Here is a 15,338-nt window from a genome sequence, read left to right on the forward strand (position 1 = left end):
GGCTGCCACTGCCAGCGGCCCAGAGCTTTCCGGGTGACACCTCTGCACACAGCCTGCAGCTGCCTGTCTGCTCAGGTAGACGCCTGGCTGGGCCGAGCTCTCAGACTCCCTCCTGGACACACGCGGGGTGGAGGCGGGGCCTACATCAGGTGCCATGGGGTGCTCAGGGCCTGCAGGCCGAAGGCACATTCCTTGGCAAGTTGCACGTCACCCGGGTCCCCAGGGACCAGGCACCAGCCCCAGCCCTGCTGCCCCCCAGCTGCCCATGGGCGAGTTGCTATCCCTTGCTCCCCAAAGGCAGGACAAAGCCACCTCCCAGGAGGACGTGTGTGAGCAGCAATGATGTAGCCACAGGGTGATCATTAGCATGTTGTTATTAATTATTAACATATCAATATAGTTAATATGATACTGCATTAATAATTCATGTGCGGGAGCTCTAGTCTGTGGAGGGCATATTAGAAGCCTGGCAGCCCTGTTTTCAGACCAGGGACTTCCCGAATACACGGAGTCCCTATGTCAACACCCTCATTCCAAACTGCACCCGGGACCATTAGCAAGTCAACAGTTTAATGAACTTGCTGAGGCGCGTGACTTAATCACCCTCATCTTCTAGCTCCCGGTTCTTCAGATGTCACTGATTCTGTCCTCGTGTGGCCAGAGACTCAGTTCCTACGGACTCAGAAACACAGAGGGGAGAGCCTTCCTGACCCCCAGCCGGGGTCTAGGGTCTCCTGGAGGCTTGCCATGCTGGGGTGCACCCACAGGATCGTCCCCATACTTTGATCCAGCCCCGGGCTCACTGAGGGGCTAGGAGTCAGCTGGAGCTGGGAGTGAGCTGCGGCTGCTGGGAGCTGTCCACAAGCAGGGTCCTGGAAGGACCTCACGGCCACTGTATTCTTGCTACTCTGCTTCATAAAAACGGTGTGTGCACTCTACCTGGTGTGGGCCATGCTTCCTGGGCAGGTTTCCCACAGGTGCAGAAGGTAAAGGTTGTGCCCAGGGTCCCACATAAACCAGTACCCAGGCTTCAGGTGCCTTCCCGGCCTGAACCGTCATTGGGGGTCCTGTCCAGTCTCTTCCCAAACCGAGAGCTCTTTGCACAGGATGAGAAGGACTTTCCATGTAGGGAACAGCCAGGAAGGAGAGGCAGCTATGGTGCTCGAAGCATCAGGGAGACTGACCCAGGCGCACTCAGGAGGCCTCTGCCACACATCCAGGAGCGGGAGATCGGCACTCCTCCAGCATCTCGAGGGCAGGCACTCCTCTGGCACCCCCTGCCCCAGACTCCCCACCCCACAACTACCCACGCCAGGCTGGGGGAAGAGCAGAGGTGGGGACTAGGGGACTGCAGCCAGCCTCTGCCCAGGCCGCATGTGCAGGTGGCGAATGATGATGTCTGTCAACTGCATGGACCCACCCGAGCCTCCCATGAGGCAGTGAGAGCAGGTTTGAGACACTGGCGGTTTCTCCAAGGCCCCACGCCAGGACTTTGCTGAAGGGCTTCCGACCTGAGACCCGCCACCTGTGGCCTCCAGCTAAAGGTGTGGTGGGGGCTCACAGCGCTGTCCTGGACTCAGTTTTATCTGGTGCGTGCCGTGAAAGTGCTGTCCCACATTTAGACTGGGTTCTGTGAAGGGGCGTGATCTGATGTGGCACCCCCGGCCCGCCTCTCACGGAGCTCACCTCCCTGCGGCTAATGGAGTGGGTGCGGGGGCGGCAGGCTGCAGCCCCCACAGCATGAGCTCATCCAACTGGGCTAATTCACAACAGAGAATGCCTGCTCTCCCAGGCTGACAGCGGCGTCTAACAAATGAGAAAATAAGACACTTCCTAGGAGGCATTTCCTCCCGCTGTTGGTTCTGGGAATGAAAAGAACTCTCCGAGGGGCTGCTGGGCTTTGCTGCTACTGCTGTGCTGTCTGTCCTCAAGTCACAGCTTTGCTCTCCTGAAAGACCCCACACATCCAGAAAGCACCACCCCGGGCCCCGTCAGGATGTCCCTGCGTGCACAAGAGAGAGAGTGAGAGAAGACGCCAAACCTGAAACTGCAATTCGGCTCGTTCTAAAAGAGGCTTTGGCCGTGGATGTGATGGATTTATGCGTGACAGGCACACTTCGCAAAAAAGAAGCGATGAGCAGAGGTGCCTTATCCACAGAGCGCCACGTGCAGCCCCGCGTCCAGAAGATGCAGACAATTTCCTCACTGCTGCGTCCACCTGCTGGTGTGAAAGACATGGAAACGCTCCACCCGGAAATTCCATGTGGGGCTGGGTCTCCCCGCCCCACCCCACCAAGTGCTTTTCCGGCGGGGAGAACTGAGGAACGGGGTTCCCATGGCGGGAAAAGCCTTGGATTTGTCAGTGAAGCAACATTTTTATGAAATCACATTTGCCCTTTGCTTTTCTCTCAGATTTTGAGTTGGAGCTCCCTTTGTCTCCCTCATTGTCTCTGGCCGTCTCCCAAGAAGCTTATTGACAAAGCTTCACTCAGGTACGGAAGCCCTGGAGGGCCCCTCCCCCATGCCCCTGCCCACCTTCTTTGGAAAGCACCCCAGGTAGTCAGACACCTGCCCCGAGTCACAGGAGGCACACCCCCCGGCCCCCCACCTGGGTTCAGTCTCCACTGAATGCAGCCTTTCTCCCAGGGGGCTCTCTCGCTGTGTCCACAACGCAATCCTGGAAAATGTACAAAATTGACTGTGCAGAAGTCAAATCCCAGATGCTCACCCAGCTTGGTTTCTCCTCCAATGAGGAAACGTGTATTACAGCTGCTCTAAAGATCCGCCCTCTTTAGGAAAGTGGCCCCAAATGTCTCAGCCCGTGGTCCACGGCACCTGCCTGTCCCCCGAGCAGCGCGGGCAGCACCAGCCTCACCTCCATGGCATTCACAGAGCCTGCTTTCTGTCGCCGGTGTCGGCACTCCTGCGTTTCCGTTTTCACTTTTAGAAGTAAAGTAAGGTTACAGCACAGGAAAGCAGCTCACCACCCACTCACCACTGTATCGAGATGGCGGGGCCATGGGAGTCGGCCCACCAGATGGGAGGGCAGCGCACGGTGGGTGCTGGATGCTCATCCAGGGCCTGGCATCAGCACACTGCAGTGGCAATGGTGCAGAGTGGCCTCGCTCTGCCTGCCCAGCATCCCTCCTCCTTTCATTATCAGGTCCCTCGTTTCAATCTGGGGAGCCTGGGTAGTTCTAGGGGATGGCTTCCTCCCACCCCAAGTGGTCAAGTGACCCAAGCCTGGCCAGCGAGTGTCCATCTTGGGACCTTTGCTGGGTTTCTTGAAATGAATCTCTCTCACGCGTGTTCTTTTGGTGTCTTGTTCCCTCTGTCTCTCTCTTTCTCTCTGTCTCTTTCCCTCCTCTCTCTCTCTTTTTCTCACTCTGTATCTTTCTCTCTGTGTGTCTCTCACGCTCTGTCTCTCTGTCTCTCTCTGTATATTTGTCTCCCCCCCCCTGTCTCTCTCTCTCTCCCTCTCTCCCTCTCTGTCCCACCCAATTAGATATATAAGCCTGAAATCTCAGCGTCCACCTGTGCTCCGCCTGCAAACAGCCTGCCAGGAGTGAAGCCAGCCCCAAGGAAGGTGGAGCTGAGCTATGGAGAAAGATTTCTGATTGACATGGTTTGGGTTCTGGATCCAGCCCTATTTTCAAACCTCTTGGCCACATAAGCAAGTTGGTTCGTCTTCTGAGTTGACTTTCTATCCCCAGCCAGCCCAGCATGGCAGGAGTGACAGCGACCAGCCCCACGTGGCTCCTGCAGCCCGGCCTCTGCCCACTGCACCTGTGGATGCTGAGACTTTCGGATGCCCATCAGCAGGCCAATGGTGTCATCACAGAATGGAGTCCTTCTCTGCAATGAAAAGGAACAAAGCCTACAGAAACACACAACAGTGCAGATGAGTCTTAAAACGACATTGAGAGACCCCGGGCACACAGCCCACACACTGCATGATTCCATTTAGAAAGTTCCAGCTGAAGCAGATCTGACCCATGCTGGCCAGTCCGTGATTGCTGGGCCAGAGGAGGGCGACGACTGCCAAGGTGTATGAGGGAAGTTTTTGAACTGATGGAATGTTCCAGATCTTGATTATGATGGTGGTTACATGAGTGTAAAACTCAACATTTATTAAATAAAACTCTACAAACTTTACACTTAAAATCTGTGCATTTTTTTTTTTGGTATGTAAATTATACAACAACCAAGCTGACCCTGAGAGAGCATGCAGGGTGTGGAGTTCACCTGGTGAGACACCCCTGGCCAGAGACAGGATGATCTGAGCTGCAAAGATGATAATAATTGCAGTGGATTGAGACCTACCAAACACATATCGGTTCATGAATGCATAATGATACATATTTCTTTTAAATTCAAAGGCAGTCACCATTTATTAACTGACCTGATTACAAAAATAAGCGTGTAGACCTGAGTTCATTCTGCTAGAAAGCCTGCTGGTCTGGTCTTCCCAGCTGCCAGCACCCCCACCTTCTACAAAATGAGTGGGCGTTTTCTTCATTTCACCTGGTGGAGAGAACTTCAGCCCACAGGAGGTAGTTTGCTTCTTTGAAGCGTTTTCCAGCAGCGTACATCTCGTGAATCAGACCCTCCACGCAGACGATGCCGTATTGACTGGGAGCTCCAGCAGAGGAAGAGCGCTCTTCAAGGTGGCCCGCTTCCTTTTGGTGTTGCTGGAGCCCAGAGACCTGCTCCTCTACCGACTTCGTGTTCAGGTCCCCCACACAGTGCGGTGTCTGCTTCCACCATCCCCTGCAAGTTCACCGAAGCCTTGCTGAGATGAACAGTGGTGCCCTTGAAGACACAGTAAAGGTGAACAAGCTGCAGGCCCACACCGGGGACCCCTCTGCTCCCAATGGCCAGGCCAGTCTGGGCTCCCAGGTACGTACAAGTTGCCTCTGTCCTAGTGCCGCAGCGACTCGGATCCCAACTCTGGGCTCTGTATTCCTTGCAGTCGTGCAAAGCTTTCTCATAACTCAGCTTCCCCCTTGGCTTTCAAAGCATCCTTTTGGTAAAAACCCCTGTCTCAGGCCCCTGATCTTCAGTTCTGTGAAATCCTTCACTGCTCCATAAGGGGCTTCTGGTGCAGCAAGAACCTTCTCTTCCCTTCGATGCCGTCCACAGTTCCCGCTGGAAGGGGGCATGTGCACACAGTGGTATTGACCAAGCCAACCCTCAGGAGGGCTTCGGGGACCCGGTGCATTTTCCTGAAGGCAGCGACTGTGGGAGAAGATTTGTGCCCTTATCCTGCTTCCTCTGGACAGTGGCACTGGGGATAAGACTGCTTGGAGGAGAAGAGTTTCCATAAAAGTATCCCAACAAATAAGTGAAAAAGAACTTCCAGACTCAGGACATCACCATCTTGCAACCTCGATGGATTAATGACTTGAAGTACAGAGCAACCCTGGCCACCATTCCAGGAGTGCACACCCCTGACCTGTGTCATCCTAATGGGGGGACACAACAGGACCCTGGGGTCCTGGGGCAGGGATGCAGCCTGAGTGGGAGGAGTCTCTGGGTCCAGCCACCAGCGCACAGGAATCTCAGAGGACAGAGGAACAGGCAGAACTGCACCAAGAGGACACACCTCAGGCCAAACGACCTGGTCATTCAGCAGACACATTATAAAAAAAAAAAGAGTGACAGGAGGGACCTAAAGACTGAAACAGACTTGAAACATTTTTAAAATCAAGCTGTTATAAAATGTTAGGCAAAGCCAGCAGGGTGTCATGGCTCACACCTGGAATCCCTACACTTTGGGAAGCCAAGGTGGGTGGATCACCTGAGGCTGGGAGTTCGAGACCAGCCTGGCCAACATGGTGAACCCTGTCTCTACTAAAAATACACAAATTAGCCAGATGTAGTGGCCCATGCCTATAATCCCAGCTACTCGGGAGGCTGAGGCATGAGGATCACTTGAACCTGGGAGGTGGAGGTTCCAGTAAGCTGGGATTACGCCACTGCACTCCAGCCTGGGTGATGGGCTGACAGTCTATCTCAAAAAAAAAAAAAAAAAAAAAAAAAAAAAAAAAAATTAGGCAAAGCTACATCATAGTATTTAGAGGGGAAAAAAAAACACAAGGAAGTGATTCCTACAAACAAAACGGCACTGGCTCCTTTTGGGCAGGGGCGAGGCCGGGGAGACATCTGGAGGAGACAGTGCAAGTCCAGGTTTTGGCATGGAGCTGTTCCACAGGGTAACTAATGAAGCCACGTGTGTGCTTTGAGGGGCACCCTCCATACTTGCATATTGTTTTAAAATAAAACGGTTTTTATAAAATCATCCAGAGTGTGGCTCCTGCCCTAGAGCCAGGGCGCTTAGCACAGGGGCCTCTGGGGCAGGGGTTACCAGCCAGGCACAGCATTTCCACACCCTGGCTGGGATACGGCCTCCTCTCCTCGCTGGCGGGGTGACTTGCGTGTGGCCACCTGTGCCTCAGTCTCCCCATCTGCAGAGTGGAGAAAACAGCAGGACCTGCCCCTCTGGCTGCTCGGGGAAGGACCGACTTCAGGTGAACTTGGAGCCATGCCTGGCTTGCATTGCTGCTGGTTTGTGGAACAAATGAGGCAGGTTTGGGTCTGACCTGTCCCCACACCCCCAGCTCCCAGCACAGTGTGGCTGGGCGCAGACACCCAGCTGGGCATCAGTGGTATGGACGTCACTCAACTCGGTCCTGCCAGCATCCTGAGTGCAGCCTGGTCTCTACATTGTTGTAAACAAATTAGCTCAAAATCAAGATGAGCTCAAAAGACAAAGGAAGATGCTCCCTGCACTCCCCAGGAGGGCTCTTCTTCACTTTAGGGAGACCCTGAATTCCCACAGTTCCCGCCTTCTCATGGGCCCCGCCTTCTCATAAGAAGAGCTGTCTTCCCACAGGCCCCACCTCCCCACAAGCCCCACCTCCCCACAGGCCCCGCCTCCCCACAAGCCCCACCTCCCCACAGGCCCCACCTCCCGGCAGGCCCCACCCCACTTCCTGTCTACAGGAACTTCCACAGGGTCTTATTGAGGTGCCAGGGCAGAGGGGTGGTGAGGGACCATGGCTCTGGGGAGGGGAATATAGAGGGAGGGGGAGGGGAAGGGGGAAGTACAGGGTTCACCTGGGAAAGCCCAAACAACCCCCCATGTGACTGTCTCATTCTGAGCTTCTCCGGGAAGCTCCCTCAGCCACCTCCCACCCTTCCCCCTGCCCCACCTCAGGGACCCAACCCTCTCCCTCACTCAGCCTCCCTTGTCTGCCTCAGCTCGCACTCAGCCCCTTCTCCAAACTGCCTGCATCTGCTGCCAGAACCCCCTGTTGGACCCCTAATCCTACTGACGGGCGGTCTCACCTGCTGCAAGGCATTAGGCGTCTGTGCGATTATGTGGTGGGGGGATGGGAACGTGTGTGCATGTGAGTGTGTGCTCATGTGTGCCTGTGTGTGTGTTGTGCATGTGTGGGTGTGTGCATACGTAGATGTGTGCACAGTGTGTGACTGTGTGTATGCATGTGTGCTCATGTATACATACATGAGTGTCTGCATTGCTTTGTGTATCTGTGAGAAAGTGTGCATGCATGTGCATATATGTGTGTGTGGAGGGGTGTGCCTGCATGTCCGTGTGTGGGAATGTGCAGGTAAGTGTATGTGTAAGCATGTGTGCGGGTGTGCATGTGTGTGCCTGTGTGTGCATTGTGCATGTGTGCCTGTGTGAGAAAGTGCATGTGCCTCTGTGTGTGTGTTTGCACAAGTGCGGGTATGTGCGCATGTGAGCCTGTGCCCGTGTATGGGGTGTGTATGTGCTTGTGTGTGTTTCCCTATCTGTAAGTGCTGGGCATTGGACTGAGCCAGAGGGGCACTGACAAGAAGGAGAAGCACATGCCGACGCCGCTGACTCTCGGTGGGATGACTGCTGTCATTCCTAAGTCTTTGTCTGACAGTGGAGGGATCTCCTCCAGAACACACTGGGGAGCTGGGGAGGATAAACAAGGTCTGAAATAGAATGAGCAATGCATCTTTATTAAGGGTGGACCTGGATGCCCGTTCAGGGGCCACTGGTGGCACAGGTGCCAGGTGGAGCCCCTTCAGCCACAGCGGAGGAGGTGTTCCTAGCTGCACAGACTGGCATCACCTCCAGCCCTGGTTAGGATAGATGCACTGAACTTCCCCAACAGCTGCTGTCCTTCACACACTGGAGCACTGTGAGGCTGGGACTGGGAGAATGTCTCAGCATTGTCAAAGAGAAGAATTGTCTTTCAAATGAGCATTTTCCTTTTCTTAGTGAGTAATGGACATTTCAGGGCTGACCTATAGGAAAAAAACACCCAGGGTGGGAGCCAGGACCAGAATTCAGTCCTAGAGCACCAGCCCCACCCCCAGCACACTGGGACGAGTGGACACGAAGTGAGGAAGCAGGAGACGGAGTGGCCGGGATGGGAGCAGGGTCTCTTTTCTAAGGGCTCAAGATCCTGGACTGAGACACACAAACCCAGGCTGTCGGCCCAGGGTCCTGGGGAGGGCGTGTGGGTGTTCCCACCGGAGGCAGCAGAGCAGGGATCTGGAATCCTTGGTCCAACACAGATCATAGCTCCTTGTCTTCAAGAGTTTCCAAAGCTTCCAGATCACAGCTTGTTCCTGAAACTTAGGAGGCTGCACTGGCCCTTCTGTCTGGGACCCCACCTCCTGTGCCCCCTCAGAGGCTTGTCTGCACCCTGCACCCGTTCTCTGGCTTCCTCCACAAATACACCTGGAGGAAGTCCCAGGCCAGGCACACGGGAGCAAGAGGCTGGGAGGGACAACCGCAACAAGCAGTGCCACAGCCCAGCGCTCGGAGGCCCGTGTGCCCTGCTGCAGACCAGAGGCTGCCCGGTCAGCAGGACCTGAGGAGGGACAGGGCGCTGGGGTGGGAGATGGTCAGCGTCTGAGCAAGCTGCTGAAGAGAGGGAAGCAGGGACCTGCAAAGGGACGGGAGCCATGGCAGGAGTGGCAGGTGTGGTGGGCACGGCGGGGGCAGCAGGTGTGGTGGGCGCAGGAGGTGCGGTGGGTGCAGCAGGTGTGGTGGGTGACCCACAGGAGGCTGCTCAGGGCTTTGCCTCCATCCCATGCTCAGGAGGAAGGAAGTCAGGATGTTTTTGGTGATGCCACGGGACCGCAGGCATGTCAGAGCCAGCAGAATTTGGAGAACGTTGTGCCCAAGGCTCAGCACAGGAGCATTTGTGGACAGCAGTGAGGTTGCTCACGCTGGTCATGGATGGGGCGTTGGCAGTGCATTGACCCCAGGACCTTGGGCAGAAAGGTGGACAGAGCCACTGATGATGCAGGAGGGGGCCCCAGGCACTGCTCTGCAGAAATGGCTGTTTATCAGCCCTGTGGCCGCTGTCTTAGTGTGTGTGGTGGGAGGTGGGATGGGGATAAACTGAGCTACATATGGAAAAAAAAGACTGGAAGGAAGTGCCTGGCATCTCACCAGGGGCTGCTTGGGGTGGTAGAATTTAACTTTCTTTCTGCTTGTTTGTGGTCAACACCACTTTCTCCCAGAACAAGGAGATGCACACACACAGACTACGTTACTTCATCCCTTGACATCTGGGAAACTGCACACACCTCTCACCCTCCACCCAAGGCTGCAGGAAGAGGGGAGATTCCACAAGGACCCACTGCAGCCAACAGGGTCCCGAGTGTGGTGGCGGCTGCTAGAGTATAGAGGAGAGAGACCTACTGCTGAGAGGTCCAGAGCCTTCCCAGAAGGACATGGTCTGCTGAGGGGTAGGGAGCAGAGGGAGGGGACCTGAGCAAGGTGTACATAGGGCAGGTGCGGGGCCGGCGGGCATCAAGGGAACCAGGTTGGTGTGGCTTGTTCATAAGACTCACCAAATGCACTCGGTAAAAACTCAGGTTCCCAGGCCCTTGCTCTGGAGGTTCTGACTGCGGTAGGGGTGGGATACGGGGCCTGGAATCTGCATTTCTAATGAGCTCTTGGACTTTTCTTACAGTGATACAGGACCCAGGACCTGCAGATCCTCGGCTGAGGTTGGGATGGGCCAACTCCTGTCACCTTTGCACCTGGCAGGGAGAGGCTTTCCCACAGCACTGGACCCTCAGACCCATCCTCTTGCTCACTGAGCTGGCAATGTCCCCTGCTCACTCAGATCCACATTCTCACCCCTCCCAGGGAGATGAAAAGACAGATGGAAGAGCCCCAGGAGACATAAAGCCCCTTCCCCAGCATTGGCCCCACTTCCGCTGCCCCCTCTCCCCTTGAGCCCCCTAAGGCAAGATGCTGCACGGACCCCCACGCAGCTAAACACACAGCAAAGCATGGAGACCAGGTGCGGGGGCTGCAGGCAGCAGCCCTCCAAACTCAGCGTCCCAAACTCAGCCTGGCCAAGTCCAGCCAAGGGCTGCCCATTCCGGAGTGGAAGACACAGCCCTGGGACAGACAGGAATGTGTTTCCATCCTGCTCCAGGCTCGCCCAGGGCTGGCTGTGTGACTGTGGTGAGCTCCTCACCCTCTCTGATGCCCAGGCACTCCGCGGCATGCCGAGCCTGGCAGAGCTGGCTCCTGTGCACCCCAACCCGGGGTTGCTAGGATCCTGGGATCCGAAACTGCGGTCCTCCAGTGGGCTGTGTCCCTGTCCCTGACCCCACTTCCTTGACCCTGGGGAGTAGCCTTGGCTTGGCTGGGCCCTGTTCCCAGTGGACACCTGCTCCAGAGATGGGCACCTGCTGGGGGCGAGTTCAGCCCAAAGCCACGAGGCTGCAGGGGGTGCAGGATGAGACATGAGATAGCCCCACCCCAAACCTGGAGGCTCCAGGCTCTGCCCTGCCCCAGCTGCCTCCTCCTGGTTTTTCTCTCCTGCTGGGCAGGCCGGGGCTGTTCATACTGGTCCCACCACTGTGAACACTAGGGCTGCGCTGGGGCCTCCACCTGTGCACTGACCAAACATGCAGCAAGCAGCTGGGAAGAGCAGTGGCTGCCCTCGGTGCCCCTGTGTCCTGGTCCTGTGCGCACAGTGCCTGCTGCTCATTTATCCTCTTAATCTAGCTGGAGGTGGCAGCTGCAACCAGAGCCCAGTCCCCCTGCCACCTGCTTTCAGACAGCCCCTGAGAGCTCAGGACAGCATTCACCTTTTTAATGACTGGGAGGAAAAAAATCAACAGACCCATTTAGTGACCTCCGAACATGATACGGTATTCAAATTCCAGCGTCTGCCAATAAAGTTTCACTGGGACACCCAGCCGCGGTCATGCGTTGCCTGGGGCTGCTGAGGGTCAGAGCCCATACGGCCCCTCATGTGCGGTCCGCCAGGCATGGGAACTGCTTCCAAGTGTGCCCTCGTCTCCACCCACATGTCCTGTCTGTCCACACTGTGCGTGACCTGGTGTGGGGCTGCACTGTGATCTCACTGGACAAGGCCTCATCCTGGGGATGGCAAGGCAGGTGTGGTGGTTTTTACTGGGAACTCCACAAAGATGCCCCAAGTGGGTAGGCCAGGTAACAGCCACAGTGTCCTACAGTCATCTGGAGCTGATGTCCTGACCGCGGTGGAGAACCGGGGATGGTCTCAGCCTCATCTCATCCTTTAATTTACAGGAGAGACGGGAGGCCAGGAGCAGGGAGCCCTGGCTCTCAGCTGGCTGGAATGGAGCCTGCGTGCCCCTCCGTTCCTGCCACCCTCCTCAGTACCCCGAGGCCCTGCCTGGCAGGGCAGCTCCCGCACAGCTGTGGGCTTTCTGCAGCTGTGCCACTGCCCTCAGCAGGTGTCAATGCCAGAGGGTCGGGCTGGCGGGGCCATGGGTGGCGAGGAAGGGCCAGGCGGGCAACAGGGAGCAGGCGTCCCTGTTCACGGCTGGCATGGTGACCGACAGGAACCCCAGGCTGCACTGGAAGGGACTCCAATGGCTCCAGCCTTCCCTGGCAAGTGCTGGGTCAACAGCAGACACTATTCTTGGCGTGATGTTTGCACAAAACCCTCCCACAGGCCCAGGGGTGGTTCCCTGAGTCCTCACCCGGGTGATGTATTTGACACAGGACCTCAAGCTGTTGCACCCCGGCCACCTCCCCAGCCTCCTCCCCACCCTTCAGGTAGGAGGGAAGGTTGGGGGCAGGCCGACCAGGTCCTCAGCTGGGTGGATATCCAAAGTCTCCCCTCCAGGAAAGGACCAGGCCTCACCCGACAGACAGATGTCCCTGGCAGGAGACCCCAGTGGAGGACAGTGCCCGGCATCACACAGCTTGGGGTTGGTGGGGTTGGGGTCAGGCCACCCTGAAAGGCACAGCCATACCCAGGCCACCCGGCTGCCCCCTGTAAAGGGCTCAACAGTGGAAGCCCCTGGAGGCTCCCAGGAGGCGGCGCCTGGATAGGAGCCCCAGCAGGAGCTGACCACTCTGCCCTCCACTCATAGAGGCTCGAATAAAGGCCAGGGCCACAGCCCTTCAGGAGCAGAGCCCATGGATCCCACACACTCTGGTTTTCAAACCCCAGCACCACCCCTGTGCTGAAGACAGGGCTGCCGTCCACTACCCCAGCCTCTCGGCCTCTCCCACTGTCTGGGGACATAGTGACTCTGTGTGAAGAGGGGTGGTAACACCGTGCCAGGGTTAGGGTTAAGCTGACCCTGGGAATTAGAGGCACTGAGGCTGGGCAGAGTGTGAGGAGGGAGCCGTGACTTCCTGAGCCAGGGCCAGGGGAGCCACTCAGACCCGTTCTTCGGCCCGTCCGTCAGTCCATGGAGTATCTGCCCCTCTGCCCACCACACCCCTTCCCTCTGCTCATCCCTCCCACGGTCCTGACCCTCGGTCTCACCTGCCCTGAGACTGGCAGCTGGTGGCCCCTGAGGGGAGGCCCCGCCTCTGCTACTCTAGGTAGAAGTCAGGGGTCACTCCTGACAGGCCCTGGAACCCTAGGCCTAGAGATGCCCAGCAGAAGCCCCCGTGCCTGCCCAGGCCTCAGATCTGCCAGTGCCCAGCAGCCTGAGCCCCTTCATGCCAGCCCCTGCCCAGAGAAGGGCAGGTGGTCAGGGACCCCCCCCGAGCAGGTCCTGGGGGCCGCCCAGCCTGCAGCCCCCCTTGCAGATCTCTACTCGCTACAGCTGTGCCCGTCGGTAACCCGCCTTCCCTGCACCTAGGCATCACTACCTCCCCCCAGAGGGTGGGGAGATGGGGAGCTCCGGGGGCCCCCAGCAACCTTCACAGGCACCTCCCCAGCCACGGGCCATGCCGAGGGGCTCCTGTTTGTGGTCTCCCTGCCAGGCCCAGCACTCCTCAGGCCATCTGGAGAGACGCCACTGGCCCAGGCCTCCCCACTGAGGACACAAACACCCACAGGTCGCCAGCGCAGCATCCGTGCTCACCTCTGCGGGGCCCTCGGGAGCCTTAGTGTCCAGGCCATTTTAAGGGAGAAATCAAAGAAAGTTCCTTGGGAAGAGGACAGGGCAGGGCCAGCCCAGGCCCCCGGCAGGCCCAACCCACAGGGCCCAGCTCCTCAGCCCACATTTTCAAGCAAAGCTCTGGTGTGAGCAATGAACATTGGTTTCATGGTGCCCTGGCAAGGATGAGCAAGCAGGGGCACCACAGCTGGGGGGTCTCGGGCTCTGCACTGAAGTGTCCTGAGGGGCAGGGGCAGCACTCGGGGCTTCGCTTACTTGGAGCTGACCACACGCTGAGTTGGGCTGTCCCTGCACCGCCTGCTGGGTCCTCTCCATGACTGCAGGACCTGCAGCCGGGCCGCACGGCGCCATCAATGCACAGCTACAGCTGGTTGAAGGGGACCAAATCCATTGGACAGTCGATTTGGTTCCATTTTACCAGCTCTAGCAAAGCATTTGGCTCCCGGATCCGAGAAACAGCGACGTCAGTGAGGAAGGCAGCTCCACCAGGCGGACGTCCCGACGGAGACGGGGCTTCGCGGCCGGCATCAGGCCCTTACCCCCCGTCCCGGAGGGCCTCCACCCCAAGGAGTTTCCCTCAAGCTCTACGGGGACCGGTGTGAAGGGCCACACGCCCCGACACACACACCCACTCACACACAACTCACCACCACACACCCACTCACACACCACTCACCACCACACACCCACTCACCACCACTCACCACCACACACCCACTCACACACCACTCACCACCACACACCCACTCACACACCACTCACCACCCTCTTGCTCTGCCCGGGCTCCCCCATCAGGGGCCCGCAGGGGTCTGGGGAGGGTCAGAGGCGCCAGGCAGCCTCCACGCTCTGGGATTGGCCCTCAGTGCCCTCTGCCTCCACCGCCCGATTCCTCCACAGGCCTGGCTTCACCAAGTGCTCGCTGCCCCTGGCACTAGCCTCAGCTGTGGGATACAGCCCAGACCATCGGGCCCCGCCCCAGGGGCTCACATCTGTGGGCACAGTGACCTTGAGGGTTTGAGGCCCTTATTCCCCTGCAAACTCCTCCCAGACCACACTCATAGCTGGAGCAGAGGCAGAACAGACCTCCCAGTCGGCCATGGGCCCCGGCTGACCACAGGACAGCCCACCCAGGACACTCTCCCGCCTGGCTTGCCGTGGCCTAGGTGGGACAGGATGGACTCTGACACCACGTGATATCTCTGGGTGGGCAGGACAGGAAGATTCCAGGGACACCCACATTGCATGGTGGTGGGAGGACAGACTGAGGGGGCCTTCACGGCCTGACCCTGGGCCCCATGCCCCAGCCCTGCAGCCTTGCCCGCGTCTTGCTGAGGGGCATTTCCCATGCCCAAGGGAACTGTGAGGATGGAGCGTCAGGACGGAGGTCCAAACGTGACACGACCCTCACCTGGCTCCTGTATCTCCCACTCCAATCACCCGCAGTGACTTGAGAGCAAGTTCCCTTTTATAAAATGAGCCTCCCTGCAGCCCCATCCATCAGGAGCCGTGACAGGTGAGGGAAAGTGTCTCTGGCAGTGCTGGAGATGCGGTGCCCGTGTGTGAGCTTCCCTCCGGGAGCACAGGCCGTCCTGGGCAGCACGGGTGGACGCACCTGCTCCTCACCCACCCGGATGGCAGAGTGTGGGCTGCGCACCAGGGCCTGTGCCACCTGTCTGCCCTCTGCACACATGGGGCTGCCCCACCTGCCTGTCCTCTGGCCTCTCTGACCCCTCCTGACGTTGCATGAACAGAAGCTCAGGCCCCTCAGGCAACAGGGATAGTCACACAGAACCATGCCCACCCTCCAAGGCCCTGCTGGGAGTGACTGAGCTGGACGATCCCCCACCCCAGCCTCTGCCAGGCCTGCTCTGACTCGTCCATAGCTGCCTTCCCTGACTGTCCCTGCCATGGTGCCCTCCAGAAAGATCTGTGCCGTGCAGCAAGGTCGCCTC

At 57.9% G+C, this 15,338-nt stretch overlaps 1 protein-coding gene and 1 long non-coding RNA gene across 2 annotated transcripts; both read right to left on the reverse strand.

Moving 5' to 3' along the window:
* Positions 1 to 362: 362 nt before the first annotated feature.
* Positions 363 to 2,677, reverse strand: LOC115892884. Its single transcript, XR_004052798.1, has 2 exons — positions 2,609 to 2,677; positions 363 to 2,221 (listed from the first exon to the last, which is right to left on the reverse strand). It is a non-coding gene; the product is annotated as an uncharacterized LOC115892884 (long non-coding RNA).
* A 5,404-nt stretch (positions 2,678 to 8,081) lies between these two features.
* MIR1-1HG (MIR1-1 host gene) lies at positions 8,082 to 14,027 on the reverse strand. Its single transcript, XM_030915331.1, is given in 2 exon segments — positions 8,082 to 8,246; positions 8,248 to 14,027. Coding segments are annotated over 2 exon segments (210 nt in total). The 5' UTR covers positions 8,293 to 14,027.
* Positions 14,028 to 15,338: the final 1,311 nt, after the last annotated feature.

This window comes from Rhinopithecus roxellana, chromosome 13, assembly GCF_007565055.1.
Source record: "Rhinopithecus roxellana isolate Shanxi Qingling chromosome 13, ASM756505v1, whole genome shotgun sequence".
Lineage (NCBI taxonomy): Eukaryota > Metazoa > Chordata > Mammalia > Primates > Cercopithecidae > Rhinopithecus > Rhinopithecus roxellana.